The sequence below is a fragment of the Colossoma macropomum genome, unplaced genomic scaffold (assembly GCF_904425465.1).
Source record: "Colossoma macropomum unplaced genomic scaffold, Colossoma_macropomum, whole genome shotgun sequence".
In the NCBI taxonomy this organism is placed as follows: domain Eukaryota; kingdom Metazoa; phylum Chordata; class Actinopteri; order Characiformes; family Serrasalmidae; genus Colossoma; species Colossoma macropomum.
In genome coordinates this window covers 17691813-17707636 of record NW_023494792.1, presented here as the reverse complement: position 1 = coordinate 17707636, position 15824 = coordinate 17691813, and the positions used below count along the sequence as shown (strand labels likewise).

The window sequence follows — 15824 nt, the reverse complement described above, 5'->3', positions numbered from 1 at the left end:
GTTTTTTCTAGCAAAATTTTCTAAGGAAATGACTTTAGTATACCATTATTAAGCTTTTTGATGAAAACCAGCACACGAGAAATAAACATTTCCCGAATGCACATCAAACTATCCTCAGCTCCCTGTCTTTGCTTAACTCTGAGGCCCTGTATCATTAGACAACACCTCTAGATTATGTAACGTACGGCTAATGAATGGCCACTCAGTCTCCTTGTCCTTATGGCACTAGAGTGGCTTGGCAGATCACAGCATGCTAACTTTGCACTCCTTGCCAAGTATTCCCGATCCCCAAGCAAGCCAGAAGCAGACAGTTCCTCCACTAATTGCTGAGAACGTTGACCAAGGTTATAGATCTATGGCCTAAAATGCACTCAGTGCTGGTGTGGGTGAGAGAGGACCTCTGTACTCTTTGTGCTGTTAATTATAGTCTGTCAAAGAGCCTTCTGTCTGTAGTGGTGAAAAAAAACTCAAACTGTGAAAAGACTTAAAGGCACACATGCAGTTTTGGTTGATCACAGGATGTGGTACAAATGGAAAGAGGAAGATTAGAATATTTAAGAAGAGAAAAACATTTTTACTTTGATTGGTTTACTTTAACAAATGTCAAAAAAGAAGAAAGCAGAATAGTGAAATGTGGCAAAGGGTTGGTCAGAGAAAAAAATAGTCTTCAGAGGAATGTAGGGGATGCTGTTAGTTTAAGATGACATAGCAGCAGATTATTCACCAGAAGCTGTGACTGATAAGTGCTGAGCTGTCCATAGATATCATCATCCTCATTTCCATCTAAATGAACTCTAATCAGGAATGGCCAAAAATGAAATTTTAATGAGGAGATACGTTTTAAGAACTTGTTTCTCCTTCAGAACAGTCATTATAACTTTATCCATGCTTAACAATTTCCATAGCCAGTGCAGTGTCTGCTAATTAGTCAGATCAGATACAGTCATGCACATCTTTTCTTGATTGGGAGAGTGCAAAAAGGGCTCAGTTTGATCTACAGTGAGTAGTTCCAAAGAACATCATGGTCATGGGGACATGAAGGAAGAATTTTGTAAACAATGATATGTGGTTCTTAAATATCCTGAAATGTTATGGTAATACTGAAGGGCACATGGATAAATTGCTTTCAACCAGTTGTGTTTTCCCGAAGATGGAGTTTCATTGCTGAGCGCTTTCCTCTTTGGAACATGAAGAAGTCTAATTAGCAGGAGCACTGTGAAGAGCAAGACTCTGGAAGATTAGGCTGATAATGTAAAAGTGATGAATGCAGAAGGAGAGGTTATACAGGCCGAACATCAGTCTAAGGGAGCAAGTATTAAACTTACTGCAGTAAAACCTTTCACCATTTTCAACATTTTGGAAATAGCCAAATACTATGTTACAATTCTCGGTAATTTTGGCAATTTTTTTGTCTAAAAACTGACTGTCGTTAGTCACTGATTAATCGTGACTGGAAAGACAGTTGCTTTAAATCAAGGAAGCAACCTATCAGAATATGAATTATAAATGGATAGTTCTGCTTCTGAAGCTTATTTCATAAACATCCAGTATTGCCTCTGTGTTTTTTCTGCATACATATAGCTGTCGTATATTCTGTGTTATTCATCACTTACAAAAGTACTTAAGCCCTATTCGAGCAGGATTAGAATTACCTGGGAATGTGCTGTAATTTGAGTGATAACTGATGAAATCAGTGATTTTAATCCAGTACGAATCTGCCATGTCTGTAGTTTTTGTAAGTAATAATTCCGGAGTAAATTATCTCCCATAAGTCGCCAAACTCTGAGCTTCTTAGTAATAGTAGTCCTGCTCAAATCAACATTTCAGTAATGTGATAACAAAACCAGGGAATAGGAAGTGGACGAGGCTGAAGTCGGCTTCCTATTCACCAGCTTCTTGTTCGAATTTTCTTGTTCACCTTAAATGGTGCAGTAGTTACATTCTGGCACCTCAGCTTTCCCGTTCCTCCTTTAATAGTGCTGCAGCTACATTATGGTGTCTCAGTTTTAAAAAAAAAATCTAACAAACTGACTTCGGCTTCATAGTAAACAGCACCTCCCGTTATTTTCTTTTGGTGACCTGGAGACATGACTGTCAGCTAAAATTTCGATTTCGCCCAAATAATTAATTAATTAAGTTCATGACAAGAGTACTGAAATCTACAGCGTTTTTGGTGATGGCCGCATTACGAGGAGAAGGAAAATTAAATCGAAGGCGCCTGTCTTGTCAGGCGGCATTTGGTAAGTTGAATGAACCCACTTTCCGAGCCTAATGCTAGTCTACAAATCATTTAGCCACACAATGTGTTGTTATTGTTCAGAAGTGTGGCGCCTGTCGCAGAATGTTGATGCAAACATCCATGTGATAATGTTTCGATCGGGGCTATTTGGCTAATTAGGGGAAATTGCAGAGATAATTTATCCCATACGAAATGGCCAGTCAAATCATGCACAGATTACAATACCAGACCTCCTTTGGTAAAGCCAAGGCCTTGTCCACGTGTACACTGGTATTAAACGTTTCTATGCATTTTGGTCCACATGTACACAGTGTTGTAGGTCACTGGAAAGGAACCTTTTGCAAAACTCCTTCCGGGGTAAAGATATTCAAAAACTCTGTTTTCAGTCTTGTTGTGTAGACAGAGAAAACTGAGTTTTTGGCTTGTGACATCGAGAGTATGTGCCGTTATCTCCTTTATTTACATGAGGTGATCTTGTGCAGTCGTGGACATAATAGTGCTGGTTTTAACATTGCTTACAGGACTTGTTACATGTTTACACATGTAAATGTACAATTACTCTTACACTATTTTGAAGAACAGAGGCATCAGAATGCACTACGGAGGTCAGTGTGAAATCCACCACACAGATCCCGCTGGATGGGACCTGGTCGGACCTCTAGGTGGTAGGACAACTTTAAAAACAAAGTGTTTTTCTCTGAAAAATGACAAGAATTTTTCTTTGTCAAACACATCGCTGTTGTCATCGATTGAGCTGCTTCGCCTGCACATTGAAGGCTTTACAGCGTGTTTTTGCATTTTCATGTGGACAGAGATTTTTTTTTAAAACAGTGCGTGTACGGACAGGTTCTTTTTTAGAAACGAAAGAAGAAATTTCCCCAGTTTTAAAAAAAAAAAATGTGTGCATTTGTGGACTAGGTCTAATCCAGCTCGAATAGGGCTTTACTCTGTCCTCCTTTTGAAACTTTGGCTTTCCTTGTTATTTCTATAATGTTGTGGTCACTACAGTCAGTGGGAACTGACAGCTTTAGAGCAGCATTTGGTTGCATTTTCAAAATATGTCCAGTACTTTAAGTTGTTCTTACACTGTCTCTGACCATCTAACTAACATCTTGCTCATCCATTCCAAATAATGACTGGTAGCAGTTGGTGGTTTGTAGATTTAGATAATGCAGATGAACTTTCAGTCACAGTATTTCAACATCACAGAATAACAGATTTCCACTGTACTTTGCAAGAATTTAGTTTTGAATATATACCGCTACACTACCAGCAACAACTGTTGCTTTCCTCTCTGTAGATGTCATGTCCCTGTGCTGCTACAAAGTTAGTATTTGCGTGACTTTCAGAAATAGATGATAAGTTAATATAATCTGTGTAATCAATACATTGGGAATTTTTTTTCAATGACAAATACTTTTCAGTTTTAATTAACAACCTCTGAGTAATTCTCATGAAGGTTTTTTTTTTTTCCACCTGAAAAGATTTTGTTCTTCTATAAAACAGCCTCTTTGTCCTTATTCCTACTGGTCTAGGTCTGCTACCATGATTAATGACAGTCTTTCAAAAACGCAGTTTTCATTAATCATGTTCCTGACTTCCTGACCAGTTCTTGTGTGGCAGCTCTGGAACACCATGCACTGTAACATTCATCAGTCTTTTTCTGAGAGAACTGCAGGCTGGTTGTTTATTAAATCTTTTGATATGTGACCTTAGACCTTAGCTGCTTTCCTGTTGCCTGTATCAGCTGTGTAGGAAAGTCTTTTTCTTTGTTCTGCACCTGCAATTATGCACCTGCACAAAAACATACTGTTGTTCCCAGCATTACCTCCCTTTTTAGAAGCCGTGCTGTTGGCATATTCTGTCTGATGGAGGTCAGTGATCCACCTAGGCCTCTTGGCTGGGTGCTACCTGCATTGTTAGACTCCTTGTAGCTGGCCAAACAACAGTATGTTTTGTTACTCACCGCTTACTCGACTTAAAGCTGTGCTTCTCTGCTGTTAAATGAAAGTTTTATGCTTGTATAGTTAAAAATCAGCAGTTATTCCATCCAAATTATTAGTAAAATTGCTGACATTTCATGAACAACTGCCTCCAGAACTTGAACTTGGCCCCCTGGATTTGATCGCGCCAATAGAGAGGTCTGCCTGAGCTGTCAAGTAAACTTGTGCCAGCACACATCAGAAGAGAAGCAATTGTGTCTAACCCCTAGCTCTGCTGTATTTTGGCTGTACGATTGTAGGCATTTAGGAGAGAGTGACATTAGCAATCCAAATCCTCTTGAGGAAAGTGACCTTTACCCTGCCACATGCTGGGAGTTCGACTGACAGTTTTGGCTTTGGTTTGAGCATCTTTCGGTTCATGTATTTTACTTAAATTAGCTTTCACTGTGCAGTTTGCCATTAAGTAGACCATTGTTTTGAGCCCAGCTTTGATTCAAATATGCCTCTGTTAAAGAAATGCCCAGTGTGAGAATATGGCAGTTGTCCAAGTATGAATCTCTACAGGCGAGATAGAAAAAGAGCCAAGAGCCCTGATGTCCATTGATCGGTCCTAGAGGTCTGCCAACAAGTGTGAAAGCCTTGTTTCTCTCTCTCTTTCATGCTCTCATTCTATCCAGTTGCTTTTAACATCTATTTGTATCTGTCCTTTTTTCCCAGTGTCTTCTGTCATCAACATAGGCTTGTGTGTTTCTTGCAGCTGTTGGTATAAATGAATTATTGATTTGTCCAAAAGTGCAACATTGCACAAACCCCTGCCTGTCACCCAGCTGAGCTCTAAATGACAGATGTTTTTAGAGGACTTTGATATGAGCTTTATTAGTTTTCTGCAAACAATTGAAGCAGTGTACTTGTATTGACTTGCTAGCATATTCCAGCTGAATTTCTTGACTCTTAATTTTATTCAATGGAGATTTTAGATATAGTCTGCACTGAACAAAATTAAGAGGTGGTATCTGATAAAAATTAAACTGCTGAGCTGATCATCTGCTGGTTTAGTGTAGCAATGGCATTATTGCTACTCCCATGTTTCCCTATTTGTGTGAAAGCCAGCCATTTCCCCTTTGGCAAGTCACTGTATTTTAACTGTCAGTCACTCTACTGGCATATAGTGACAAGCTACTCACTAACTACTAACTACTCAGCACTTCCCCTCTGAGCTGTGAATGCTGGGATCGTTTTGTCTTCTAAAGTCACAATTTCTTGAGAGAAGACTGGCTTAAATGTTTGTATAAGAACCCTCAATAGACTCTCTGTAACGTTTAAATGAAGTTTGGGATCCATCAGTGTTGATGTCATTTTGAAAAAAAGAACTACAGTTAGCAGATCTCAATTATTCAGTCAGTTCAGTTAGGATACCTGCTGAATGCTATTAGAAGTATTAAATGTAGCAGCAGTAATTCATTTAGAAAATGTAGGCTACCATTTGTCATGGTATGAAACAAACATAGCAAAAAAGAAATACAGCAAGAAAAAACAGAAACTCATCATGTTGGTCACTGTTTTATTTTGTCTCACCACTCTGGACTGAGTGTCCTGATTTTAGCATCCTTATTTCATTGCACCCCTGCAGTCAGATTGAGGGCTCAGACTGGTTTTAAGAGCTGAGATGGTTTCTGAGGCCACCAGGGGTTTCACGACATTATTGCATAGCCCTTAACCCAATCACGCCTCCATTTTCAGTTCTCCTCCCTTTTTTTGGTCTTTTTTCAGCATCTTTGCAGCTCTGACACAGTTTCTCAGCTCTGATGATTAAGAGTGCCATTGTCCTGTGGAGCTTCCTCCCTCCCTTCAAATTCACTGCTGGACCCCCTCTCTGAAGAAGATTGATCTTAGCATGGCAAGATAACTCATTATGCCCAGCCTGGAGAGATGGTGCTAAAAGATGTGACTAAGACCCCGAGAGGCCCAGGCCTCACTTCCCTTCCCCCCTCAGACACTCAAAGTCCCGAGAAACCTCCCAACGCAGGGGGCCCTGCCTCTAGCCTTCACCCCACTAATGAGAGACCCTTTTTTGCTGTTTGAAGGCAATTCTAAACCCTGCTGCATCATGTATCAAAGCGACGCCCATGGGTTTCTCTCCGTTATTACCACAATTATCCAGGGAAGACATACGGTATAACTGATATCTTCCCAGTTCACTGCTGCTTTGAGGGTTGTAGATAGATGAAACTTTGCATTTAATATATATATAATTTGTGGGCAAATTTGAGAAGTTTGCATTGTTCAAATATATAGGAATCAGCATAGTTTTCATAAATGATTAGTGACTGTGTAATAATATTCATTATGACAAAAAAAGTGATAATGTATGCACATTTAAAAGCCTTTAAAATTGCATTCTTGTCTGTGATTGGAATATGTTCAAATCTAGTTGTCCTGAGAGTGTGTGTGCATTTAAATTGATGGTCTAGCTTCACATGTGATCCACCTAAAACATTCAACATCATTCTTATCTGTCTTGTTAAACAAGCTTTTTGCACATATATTCAAACCTAACATTTATAAGTTCTGCCTACTCTGCACCAGCACTATAAAAGCGTGTTGTAAAAGCTAAAATATTGCACAAGGATGCAGAAACTACATTTGAAGAAGCTGAATGTAACCCATGTGTTGATTGGATGATGATCTGATTGCCGTGATCACATCAAGTAATGCCAAGTGTTTGTGCTGACAGGCCGGAATTATATATTGTAGTTGCCAGTTTAGTCTCCATTGGTAAAGTGTTCATAAAAACAAAAAGCTGCATCACCACATCTTTTCTTGCTGACTTTTAGTACATTAAGCAACCTCACTACAGCGACCTGCAAATGTGACACGTCATGTAGATTTTTGATTTTTGTGGTGAAAAGGTTTGTGTTTGAATTAAATGCTATTGATCACTATCCCTCTTTCTGTCTAGGATGGTGGTTTGCTGGTAAACAATCCAACAGCTCTGGCAATCCACGAGTGCCAGTGTCTGTGGCCAGGCTCCCCTCTTCAGTGTGTGGTCTCTCTCGGTACAGGACGCTTTGAGGCTCCCAGCAAGAACGCCTCCACCTACACCAGCCTGAAGACCAAACTGACCAACGTCATCAGCAGTGCTACAGACACAGAGGGTGGGTGGAGATGTGTTTGTGTGAAATTATAGTCTCTTCGTAAAATACTAAATGTGAAAGGAAAATCAAATAAGAATGGTAAGAAGAATAATAAATGAGGCCATTATTTGCTTTATTTATTATTTAATATTAATTTATTAAATAAATACATCACATTTCACATAATTATACAAAAGTGCCGTTATGTGAATATATCTTCAGTGCATCAAAATAAAATTTATGCCTCCCAAAGTCTAAAAATGGCATTGAGTGTGACCATATATGCAGAATAAGTAGGGTAATTCATTTATACAATTTTAAATGAAATATTTTGGCAAAATGTTATGTTTTGAAATCTTTAAAATCATAATGTCACAAAATATTAGCAAAATAAGTACTCAATGCCATGGCTGAGGCATATTCAGACAGACAGGGTTTCATAAGTCACAAACCTAATGGACCAATCTCGTCCACCGGTTGGGTGAGGCTTTCCTTAGCGTTAGCATTGTAATAAGGTAGAACGAGGTGTGTTAGTGTCAGGTGTAGCTATGTGCCGTGTTGTACAAGTTCCACATTTTTTTTTAAATGATGGAAGAGATGTGTTCTGTTTTGGGATGTTAAAGGACAAGGAGAGTTAAAGGAGAAAATTTGAGCTTCCATATGTTGCCAAAGAATCTGAAAATCAGAGAAAACAGGTAATCAGGTAAAAAAAAAAAAATCAGGTAATTTTTTTGTGTCCCAAAAAATTGTCCCAGCCAACTTCCTTTCAGGGGCTTCATTGATGGAGAGGGTCTTTAAATGTATTCAACTATGTGCAAAACTGTTGTCCATAGATTCTGATTTGCTGTCACACAGCACAGTCAACAACATAGAACTGTTATAATGACCATGCATTTAAGAACGAATGTGCAGTAGAGTGCTGCATCATAAAGAAGACCCCAAGGGAACTACATGGTGCAATCCCAAGGTCAGTTGTCCTTTCACAGATACTGAAAAAATGGTCTTTGTTGAGTCATGGTTAGGCTGGTTCAGTTTACCAAGTTAGGTGATGTGACCATAGGAAAATCATGAAAATGTGTTATTATTTTAATGATGTTTATTTATTTGACTAGAAATGTATTGGAGTTCAAGGGCAAAGGTTTATATGGATGTCAAAGTACAAACACCAGTGTATACAGGTTTTCAGTAGTGGTGAATAATTAAAAGATTTTGTGGGTTTTATTTATTGTTGTATGGTTGACATTTTCTGAATGGTAAAATTATCCTGGCTAAAACAAATGTAAACCATTACAAAAGATATGAAGCAAATATTAATACATAAAATCGATTATTATATAAAAATAGCTATCAAATCATTATTAATAAGATTTTTTTTATATCATTTTGAAAGCCTTATTTGTCATTGACCTAAATACTGTCAGGAACCTTCTCTTTGGCTATGAGTTAATTGAAGTGTGACTATGCTTTTACAGTTACATTCTGAAAAATCATATAGTGGTAAAGTCATCAAACCAAATTTACTTGTCAAGCCATGTAGTGTGTTACATTTACTTTCAGCTTTTTTGCTGTTTATTTTTTTAAATGAGCTTAGTAGCTTTGAAAGGGTGGATGAAAATCCCCTTGTGTGTTTCTTTTGATATGAATATTAATATGTGCACATATTGGTAGAGAATATGGAGGTGCTTTATGCTCAATTCTAAATGAGTCAGTAGGTTTACATCAGTCGACATGTCTAATGCTTGTGTGTGAGTGTGTGGATGTGGATGTGAGCGTGTAAGCATGCATGTGTGGGACACCACGCCTTCTCTCTGCCTTCCATTTGGGATTAAACAGGGCAGTGGTTTAATCATGGAGGTTATTTATAAATCTTGGATTAACAAATGCTCCAGCCTGGATTTCTCTCTCCCAGTCGAGAGAAAGCTGGCTATGCAGCGCTACACTCACAGACGCACCGCTGTGTGTTTATTGGTAATATAACTATATTTTTATGTACAAATAACCAAATATTACTGTAAAAAAGGAACCGTCAGGTAGATGGAACAACCATATAAGTTCTCCTGCAGCATTGACCACTTTGTTACATGGCACAAGAACAAAGAAATTCCACTTATACTCTTATACCCCAGTTTACTTGCTTAGAGATTAATTGCGGACAGTTTAAAATGCCATTGATGGTCATTTATTATATCCTGAAGTTCTGAAGCAATGAGATTGCTTAACTGCGCAAATGACTGTGAACAGTAATGCCAGTAAGAAAGGGCTGCTGGTCTGCAGGTTAAATCATCAGGCTGTCACAGATGGCCCATTTATAATGAGATTAGTGACCCTTGAAGTAAAGTGAGAAATATTGGGTAGGGTATTTAAAAGAGCTGCTTCCTTTACTTTATTACTGAAATTCTTGCTGGGGTAAATGCATTGTGGTATACTACAGTCTGAGTCAGTGCTAAATGTGTTGTCTCTCTTTGTGTATCTTACTCTATGAAATACAGACTTGTGTGGTGTCTGTTGCACAAAATGCAATTTATATTTAAATTTTGAGACATGAATTTTGTAGTTGCTGAACTCTTTGAACCATGATTTGTAGGTAGACTTTCTCACCTGTAAATGTTTGTCCTATGGGGAATTTGTAGATGTACAGTACTGTTCAAAAGTCACAGACCACTTTTCTCTTATTTTATAGTCAAAACAGCCATAAAATTTGTTTAAAGTTGTTCATTTTCAGTCTCATTTTTTATTTTTTCTGCCTCTTATGACCAAATACTATCAAACACATTCAGTGATGTTGGGGTCTGGGCCTTTTCTTAGAGACTGCTTCTTGACAGCTACACATCCTTTCAGATAGTGTTGAGTTGTGTTCTCACAGTAAAAATATGGACAGAAACACCTGTGGATTTTTTCTAGATCTGAAGCATGGTGTGAAGCTTTTCCTTTCTCTCTAACATGAAAACTTTAAGTTCTGTTTATCTGCTGGTGTCAGTTTTGCTGGTGTACCAGGTCTTGTATGGTTGGAGTCTCATTTTCTTTGTATCTTTTTAATCATTTTTTTCAACTTTTTGAAATTTTCTGATTTTTCACTTGGATTCCTTTCCCCTTTGTAATGTATGGTGCAACTTTCCATTCATTACTGTAGTATGGGTAGTTTAGTAGCTACACTGTATTATGCAACAATTTGCAATACATATACACGCATATATACATTTTTATCATTCTCTATTACCCAGTTAGGGAGCTGGTTTGTCCTCATAACTTTGGGTACAGGGAATGCCTTAATCCCAAAACACTGGAAATAGAACATAATTTTACAGTAATAGTTGTCATAATTTAAAATCAGTTTATCATGGAGGATTGGATTCCTGTCATATGGGAGTTTTATTTATTCACTAAAAGTGTGAAAGGGCTTGTACTGAGAATTTAGAATAAGATGCTATGTAAATAATTTGAAACAGAATTTGAAAGGATGCCTTTTTTTGACCTTGATTTTGTTTTGTTGTGATTTAAAAAAAAAAAGAAAATTGTTCAAATTTGTTAAAATAGATGTAAAACTAGTGTGACCTACATGAACTACTGCAGAAAAGGAAAAAAAGTTATCCTATCCCACTTAGTCATCTTCTCGTTCCGTCTGTTTCTTTTCCACTGCTCTTTTCTCTTTTGCTTCTTCTCTCACTCTCTCAGAGGTGCACACCATGCTGGATGCCCTGCTGCCTCCCCACACGTATTTCCGCTTTAACCCATACATGAGTGAGGATGTGGCTCTGGATGAGAGCCGCAGTGAGAAACTGAACCAGCTGCAAGCAGAGGGGGTTCGTTATCTGGAGCGCAACGAGGAGAAGCTGCAGCGAGCTGTCCGCACACTCATGCGGGAGAAAAGCTCGACTCAGAGTCTGATTGAGTGGGTCCGCCTCAAAGCACACATGTATGATGGCCTTTCAGGCTTTTCAAAAGTGTAGGGATGCGTGGCTGCTGTTTCCACAATCAAGGCACATGCCTCAGAGCTTACATTTATTGATAAAGCATGTTCTGATAACACTTCCTCTAGGGTCGTACGTTGCTGTGCTAGAGGATTAGAATAGTGTCCTGCGCACAAACATTGAAATTCCCAAACTCTAAAATTCGGAGAGGCACTGGAGTAAGAATTACAGTTCTTTGTAGGACAGGCGATGCATTATCAATCCTCACACTTATAACAGAATCCCCCAGGTTACATGTAATACTTTAGTTTTGTTTGTTAGGTTATGTAGACCATAGGGCTCCTAAATGGTTTAGAAATATTATTTCTAAGGAATTTAGAACATCAACGTTTGGTCTATTTTTGTAGCTTTTTAAAAATAAATTTCATGATAGGCAAAAGACTTTCTGCAAAACAGCTTTAGAAACAGGAGTATTTATGATGATAACTCAGTAACACTAATGTAAGGACTGGCCAGTTTTTAAGGATCTTTCAATGATTTTTAAACACAGAACTTCTAATATATGGTAACAGCTTCATCTGAAAGCTTCTACAGAATAACCGGTAGCGGTTAATTTCACTTCACACTGAATTCATCTGAAGTGAACTTCAACCTTTAATTTGCGAACCTCATAAACATGACCCACTAGAAAACAAGCAGGCAGCCTGTTTTATTTTCTGTCCAGAGAAGAAAAAAAATGAAATGGAGAAACTGCTCCTTGGTCAACATAATGTTGCTTATCACACAAAAACAAATTAGTTAACCAGCAAATGTTAGCTGTTCACTGAAATGTACATTCTGTACAAAACCACATCACATCAGAACTGCCCATGCTTGCCTAAGTTTTGCTCCACTCCAGCGAAGAAAATAGTCAAGCAATAGTTTGGTGTGACTGTGGTTTAAGAGTTACGTCCGGATTGTAGGAATATACTAGTTCCACTTACTGGCCCTTCTTCATCAGCATATGGACAAAACTGATTGTAAAATGAGCACATGCAAATTTCACAAACAGTCGTGCTATTCATCATTTTCATCTTTGCTGTATCTGTACGATCAGACACACATTGATAGGGGTGTGTGTAAATTTGAGCGTTAAAGAAATAAATGCTTGATCTGTGGTTAACTAACTAAAACTATTATCAATATCAGCTATAATACCAATCAAAACATACCAAAAAAATAGAAAGTAACAATAATACTCTTAATTTGTGCACATAGAAATCCAGTACTGCACTTAAAAATAAAAAATCTAAAACACAGCTAGTGCAGAAGCATCTCATACACTGCAATAATATAGTGTACAAGTATTTTATTTTAGGAAAATAAATCACACTACACAATCACACCATTCCACCATCTTACAACCAACTATTTTGTTTATTTCACCTTTTATTCTTTTCAGTCATTTTAACACTATAGAGTTTGGTCAGGGGTGGGGGGTGGAGAGGGTTTGTGCACTCATTGGCCTGTGAGCTGCTGAATGCTGTTGTTTTATTTGTTACTTACCAGAACATCTGCATGAATTGTGCATGCTTTATGTAAATGATATGTAAATGAGCTATTTGTAGGCTGGCACTTGATTTCACGCACTGAAGCTGATTCATCATTTGTTTCTATGTTCTACGAAAGTTTCATGAATCAGACGCAGAGTAACTCATCTGTCATTAAAAGCAGACAAATCTGCACTTTTTTTTTTTTAACCGATGTTCGATAAATAAGGGCAAGAGTCTCTACTAAATAAGGGCAAGTATCTCTACAGTGTACACTTTAGAGCAGGGGTGCACAGCTCCAGTCTTGAAGTGCCAGTGTTCTGCACAGTTAGGTAGTTTCGCTTCTCAAATACCCCCACTAAACCTGCCAATTAACAGAGGAGTTGAAACAGGTGTGTTTGAATCAGAGTTGTGCACCCCTGCTATAGAGTTTACAATGTAAGCCACACTTTTACGCTGTATTACCCAGGTAGGGGACTGGTTTGTCCCCATAACATTGGTCACAGTGAATGCCCAAATAATCTCAAAAAATACTAGAAAGAGAAACTTGTGAATTTTAGTTTGATTGCTGTCATCATTTAAAGAATATGAAAGTGATTAAGAAGTGTATGTTTGATGAGAGTTTTAAAAAAAAGCATCACTGTTGCATAAAAAGCTTGCATGCTTTCAAGTAGAGATGCATAAAACATAATTTAATAAGCTTGTATTTGCACAAAAAATATAACTGAGTGTGCACCAGTTCTCCTTCAGAAGGGATTTAATAAAAGTAATCTCAGAAGAAAAGCTTGCTTTTATACTTGCAAGCGTTGTACCATGTATATTCGCTTGTATTTAAAATACTACAGTTGACTTTAAGTTTAATTGCACACATTTTGCAGCTAAACATGTAATGATCATTCTTATAATTATTAACAATGACGCAAAAGACAAGAAGTCTCAGGTGATGGAAGAGCTACCTGAATGCGCTTTGTCAGGTACATGTGTTTATCTTCTTTGACAGTAAACGTCTATTTATTTTATGTTTATATATTTTCTGTTTTACTTTGTGTATACTTCTACTTCTTTTAAGTTTTGAACAGGAAGCATTTATGACCGAAGCCGGGACATCACTTTACATGGCAAAATCTGTTTCAGTGCATTTTACACAACCAGAGCAACCTCACATTTATTAACATTTACTGAGCTTGAGTAATTTGTTTACTGTTCTGTGGTGAGTGACCTGGTCTACCATCGGTCATCTCTTATCTGCCTCCAATTTGTGCAGATGTGAAAACAATACATATTAGATTGGGCACACATGTATGCGTACACTTATTTAAAGTATGTCAGAATCATGGCTTTATTTGACTGCCTCACAGAGAGTGTCACCTCCTATTCTTTCATGTTAGAACTTTTGTTTGGCTGAAGCTTTTTTGTCTGCTCTCTTTTTGAGATTGAACATTTTTAATACAAAGACAAACTGTTTCAATGCAATTATGCAAAATAGGATGTTACTCATAGCAGTAGAAGAACTTGAAGGGACACCCCGGGTTGAGAACTACGCACTTCTGTTTGAAAATGCAACTTTAATTCTACCTGCCATGTTACATTTAAATGTTGCACCCTGGCTTCATTAGGTGTTCATAGATTATGTGTTTCGGAAGCTGGTTTGAAAGCTAAGAGGGCTGCATTTGCCATACTGTAGAAGGTTAATATAGATCATTTGGTAGTGTGCTAGGTCAGTTGGCCATTGACTAGGTGTGAGGTGTGATCACGGAAGGGAAGTAAAGCACTGAAAATGTTAGACAAAGTAGAAGCCTGCAGTGTTGATTTGATATATAATAGGACTGAAACATGAACATGAAGTAAAGCTTCATCCTTCTGTAGTGGTCTCTAATAGCTAATTCTAGATGCACATAGAGCATTATTACAACAAAAGGAATTTACATGCATAGCGGTATTTCAGTTTTAGTTTAGATGTTTTTGAGGGCACAATTGTAAAGGCATATGTAATTAATGTTATATATAAATATTTAATACTGAAAAAAAAGCCTGTGGATTGTAAAACAATACCTTGTACGTTTTGTCTGGTGTCTTTTTATGTCCTTTTAAAAGTGATGCCATTATTCTTTTTTGTCAGTCACTGATGCAGTTCTCACCTTTTGGTTTTCCTACTCCACTGTGTGCCATAGTTCTCCTGCCTCTCTCTGTGCACTGGCGTGTGTTTGCTGTGTTCCTTATTCACCCATGTTCCAGTGCCTGAAAGAAGTTATGACTGCTGCTCATTTTCTTGGAATGATCTTCTGGTCTTATTTATAGAGCATCTCACAACAGAAATATAAATCTAATGTCAGATTGCTGATGTCTGTATCAGCTTAAGTAAAAAGTGATACTAAGCTTGATACCTGCCTGAAACTGTTCTAATACCTTGGAGATGCCTTATGAATAAGACTTGTTTGTGGGAAGAAAAATTCAGGAATGTCAAAACAGTACTGTTATCGTGTGGCGTCTTCTAGTTAGAAGTGAAAAAACATAACTGTAAAACATTGAAGTTTGATTTAGTTTTATTTTCCAGATTGTTTTTACCCTACAGCCTGCTGGTCATGAGGAAAGAGTGATATGTAATAAAAATGTATTTCAACCTATCTGTGTTAGGTTTCATTATTTGTATCACGCTTAAAAATACCAAAAGGGTTCTTTGAAATGATGCCTCGTAACAGTGGTCACTACCTCTGGTCCTGACAATCTACATTCCTGTAGAGTCTAGTTCCAACCACAATCTGCCATACCTGATCAGGCTAATTAACTTCTTCAGAAGTTTTTACTGGCTGGATCAGGTGCATTAATGTTAGGTAAAGGGGTGGAGGACTAAACTCTAAAGGAATGTAGATCTTCAGCATGAGGGTTGGTGACCACTGCTTTAGAAGACCCACTTTCAGTTTCCTAAAGAAGCTTTCAGTAGATGTTTTTTACACTTTTAATCATTTTAACCATTTCAGTGAATGAGATGTGTAAATGTGAAGAACCTTTCTAAGGTTTAAAGAACTTACATATAATGTACAAGTAATATACCAATTAAAGGTTTTTCCTAG

The 15824-nt window shown here is 37.7% G+C and overlaps 1 protein-coding gene across 4 annotated transcripts in view; it reads left to right on the top strand.

The window, feature by feature from the left end:
* Positions 1-15377, top strand: part of LOC118811814 (calcium-independent phospholipase A2-gamma-like) — a 28763-nt gene extending 13386 nt beyond the window's left edge. For all 4 annotated transcript variants that reach the window (XM_036576328.1, XM_036576326.1, XM_036576327.1 and 1 more), the window contains exons 9-10: positions 7142-7337; positions 10989-15377. In XM_036576328.1, coding sequence (XP_036432221.1) covers positions 7142-7337; positions 10989-11263 — 471 coding nt within the window. In that variant the 3' untranslated portion in view covers positions 11264-15377. The remainder of the gene's footprint in view (positions 1-7141; positions 7338-10988) is intronic.
* The last annotated feature ends 447 nt before the right edge of the window (positions 15378-15824 follow it).